This window comes from Kryptolebias marmoratus, linkage group LG7, assembly GCF_001649575.2.
Source record: "Kryptolebias marmoratus isolate JLee-2015 linkage group LG7, ASM164957v2, whole genome shotgun sequence".
In the NCBI taxonomy this organism is placed as follows: domain Eukaryota; kingdom Metazoa; phylum Chordata; class Actinopteri; order Cyprinodontiformes; family Rivulidae; genus Kryptolebias; species Kryptolebias marmoratus.
Window position 1 is genome coordinate 172,120 of NC_051436.1, and position 3,926 is coordinate 176,045.

At 46.5% G+C, this 3,926-nt stretch overlaps 1 protein-coding gene across 2 annotated transcripts in view; it reads right to left on the bottom strand.

Moving 5' to 3' along the window:
* The window catches only part of znhit1 (zinc finger, HIT-type containing 1), a 4,120-nt gene extending 1,782 nt beyond the window's left edge, over nt 1–2,338 (bottom strand). For both annotated transcript variants that reach the window (XM_037976765.1, XM_037976764.1), the window contains exons 1-5: nt 2,099–2,338; nt 1,341–1,438; nt 1,019–1,094; nt 657–736; nt 415–584 (exon numbers count right to left, since the gene is read on the bottom strand). In XM_037976765.1, the coding sequence (XP_037832693.1) occupies nt 415–584; nt 657–736; nt 1,019–1,094; nt 1,341–1,438; nt 2,099–2,123 (449 nt within the window). In that variant the 5' untranslated portion in view covers nt 2,124–2,338. The remainder of the gene's footprint in view (nt 1–414; nt 585–656; nt 737–1,018; nt 1,095–1,340; nt 1,439–2,098) is intronic.
* Nucleotides 2,339–3,926: the final 1,588 nt, after the last annotated feature.

Consider the following 3,926-nt stretch of genomic DNA (forward strand, 5'->3'; position numbering starts at 1 on the left):
TGGGGCTGGGGCTGGGGCTGGGACACATACAGGGACAGGTGCACGGACACGGACAGGGGCAGGGACAGGGGCAGGGACACTGACAGGGACAGGGACACGGGCAGGGACAGGGACTGCCGTGCTTCACAGTTGGTCTGAGAACAAAACTAAATATTCTGCTCTGTAGAGAACTCTGCAGATCTCATCTTTCTCTGTGGATCTTTGGTTTAAATCAGTTTAATGGTTTTTCTCCTCTGATCCACCAGAACTGAACCAGATACAGACGTAGAACCTTCTAATCATGTTTGTTGTTCTTTCTGACCTCGTCAAACTGTCCCAACTTATTTAGTTTTGATGTGTTTCAGCCTGAATGAAGAGATCTGATCTGGTCTGGTCTGACTCGGGTCTCCTGGTGGCTGTGATGCGTTCGAGTACCTGGTCTCTCTGTGGGTGATCAGACACTTGCTGCTGCAGTAGCGCCCCCCGCAGGTGGTGCAGGTGTAGTGAGAAGGGAAACCGCACACGCAGCAGAAGTGACGGGGTGGCAGCGAGGAGGGCGGGGCCGCCGCAGACAGGTAGTTAGGCTCCGGTTTCTCCGACAGGTTCTACCAATCAGAGAGGAGGAGGAGTCAGCTGACTCTCAGCCAATCAGAGAGCAGCATAGGTGTGAGGCTCACCTCTTCCTCCAGCAGAGTGGTGAAGTTCTTCCTGAAACGCTGCTTAAAGTGGTCCCCCCTCGTCTTCCTCTTCTTCTTCTCTGGACGAAGACAAACATGGTCAGAGGACGGACAGGAGGACAGGGTTCAGACAGACAGACAGGAGGACAGACAGACAGGAGGACAGGGTTCAGACAGACAGACAGACAGGCAGACAGGAGGACAGGGTTCAGACAGACAGACAGGAGGACAGGCAGACAGGAGGACAGACAGAAGGACAGACAGACAGGAGGACAGGGTTCAGACAGGAGGACAGACAGTCAGGAGGACAGGGTTCAGTCAGGAGGACAGGCAGACAGGAGGACACTTGTCTGCAGACACACCTGGTTCTTCGGACTCGCTGAAGGCAGGGAGGCGGGCTGTAGGACCCGGGGGAGGCAGGGAGGACAGGGGGTCGTCCTGGAAACAAGTCAGGAAGTGAAGATTTTACTGACAGAAAGGAACATGACAGACAGCTGTCAATCAGAGAGAAGCTCCGCCTCTCCACCAGTTTGAACAGATCAAAGAAACATCTGGCTGGTTCAAAGAGAAACACCTGGATTTACCTGAACAGAGACAGAAACTCAGATTTATTTGATCGTGTCGCTGACAGACAGAACCGGGTCAGAACATAGAACCCTCTGGGCCCAAACCCGGAGAACAAACCTGGAAGTTGTCTTTCTCCAGAGCCTCCAGCTGCCGGGTCAGCCTCCTCTGACGGGTGGCTTCATCCAGAACCCGGCGCTGACCCGCCTCGACCCGGGCTGAAACACAGAACCAGGGTTACTGAGGGCGGTTCTGATGGGACCAGTCCTTTACTTCAGAAACATCAGAAACATAAAAACATTTAAAAAGCTGAATTTTATTTAATGATTTTACACAAACTTGTTAAGAACAGATGAGGATTTATTTCCCAGATTTCCACAAACTTCAGTCCTGATTTTAACTAAATTAACTAATCCTGTCCTCCAATAATCCAGACCCAGTTTGACTCGGTTTGTTAGAAATCGGCTGATTGTTCTTTAAAAATAAACTTTAATAAAAAATCTAAAGACTCGCAGAAAACAAACGCTGCTTCCTTATTGAAGCGTGAAGTTTTACAGAATTAAACTTTTTTTAAAAAATTCATACTATATAACCAAAACTTGCCAGACGAATGTTACACTGCTCTATAACAATCATCGCCATGCAACATGAATATCACTAACAGCTAATATTATTTATTAAATTGAAGTTATCTTTAAATTGACCGTTTTTTTCAGTGGAATCCGGTTCGGCGGCAGCAGATCGGAGATAAAAGCTGACAGAGATTCATCTGGAATGTTTTTATACATTACCATGTTTATTGTCTCTAACACACACATATTTACTGCACCATAATTATATTTTAGTTCAATAATCTGGTAAAAATGAGCCAAACTGACCGGAGCTTTTCTTCTCCAGCACCATGTTGTTTATCGGCTTCTCTACGGCAGCCGCGGAGGTCCAATCAGACGGAGCGCGAATATTTCTGCTGCAGCTCAGGCTCTAAATCATCAATATTAAAGATCAATTAAAGCTTTAAGTCTGTTTTAAATAGACACAGCCTCGTATGGAGCATGTCGGTAAAAATCCCTCCTGTTAATAACAGTTTCACGCAGTACACAAATAAACAGCGCCACTTCCAGCAGTGTTGTTTCTGCGCATGCGTGAATCCCTCTCTGACAGACTTAGCCAGAGACACAACACTACAGCAGCATCAGCACGTTCACTAAACTTAAACGAGTCCTCTTTCTTTTCTGCTTCTTATTGTTACGACCTTAATGACCCCCCCTCCTCCTGCTGCAGATTGTCCTGCTGGGAGTCTCTTCTTCTATCTCCTCTCCTCTCGTTTTGTGTCCCTCAGTCTGTTAAGATAATGGGGACACTAAAAGCTGCAGGAAGGAAATGTTCCACATTAGGTTCACCTTAACTTCAATATTCCACACATTTACAGACGGCCACGTTGTTCTAAAGCATTAGAGACATATTTTTTTAACTGAACACCTACAGGTCTGAGGAGAACATCTGAAGCTAAAACTCATGAGGGAGGAGAACCTTTCTGTGATCAAGTGACGATAATTCAGATAAGTTGAATGTTTTTAATGCCTCATTCAAAGATCTGATCTCAGTCCATCAGGAGAACCTGTGGATGTTTGGGCTGAGGCTAAAACTGTTTGTCTTCTAAAAACTCAAACCAGTCCAAACAAAAACCACCAGCAGCCCGGTGATCAGAACCTTCTCGGGTCGTCTGCCAGACAGGTCACCTGGTCTCCAGGTGTTCCTGAGGTTGGCCTGGGAAACAGAAACAAACTGAAGGTTCTGTGTTCTCCTCTGCATTTATCTGACAGCTTTAAAGTTTCATTATTACTTTCATAATTAATTGTAATAATTATTATTGTTTGTTGATCGATCTTTGATTATTGATCCAATCTGACTTTGGATCAGAGACAAAATCTCAGGATCTGATGGACTCTGGTTCTGGTCCAAAGCCCGTCTCCTCATCAGTATTGATACAGCTGCAGGTTGCTGGTTCCACATCTCTGATTGGCTGGCCTCTTCTGACTCCTCCCACTGGAGGACAGTTTGTGTCCAGCAGAGGTCCATGTCTTTATTTCTCCCGTCCCTGGGGGGGGCTGCCTCTTTGTTTGGGTGTTTGTGAATTCAGACTTGTTCCTGTCGGGTCTGTTTGGGTCTGTTTGGGTCCAGGTGCTGGTTTGGTCTTTCTGTGCAGACTGTGAACACCTTTAGGTTTCTGGAGACCCAGAATCTGACTTTCAGAACCTTTGTTTTTGTTCATTTGGTTCAAGTTTGGATCTTTTCTCATTTGAAGTTCTGTAAATTTGTTACATAGTTTTGGTTCAATAATCCTGAGCCTTTACCTGTTAGACTGCATTTTGTAAGATGTTATATTTGTAAATCTAAAGGTAATTAGTACCGTTAAATCATCTTTTCTTTTCAAAACCAGCCGGGTCAGAACCATCAGTATGGGTCAGTACAGATGATCCACAGAGGACCTCCCTGACTGAGCCGGGTCAGAACCATCAGTATGGTTCTGAAGATCTGCTGAGGAGCAGAGAAACATCTAAAACCTGCAGGCTGGACCTCCAGGACCATGACCAGGACCATGACAAGAACCATGACCAGGACCTGGCCCAGGACCAGGACCAGGACCAGGACCATGACCATGACCAGGACCATGACCAGGACCAGGACCAGGACCAGGACCATGAC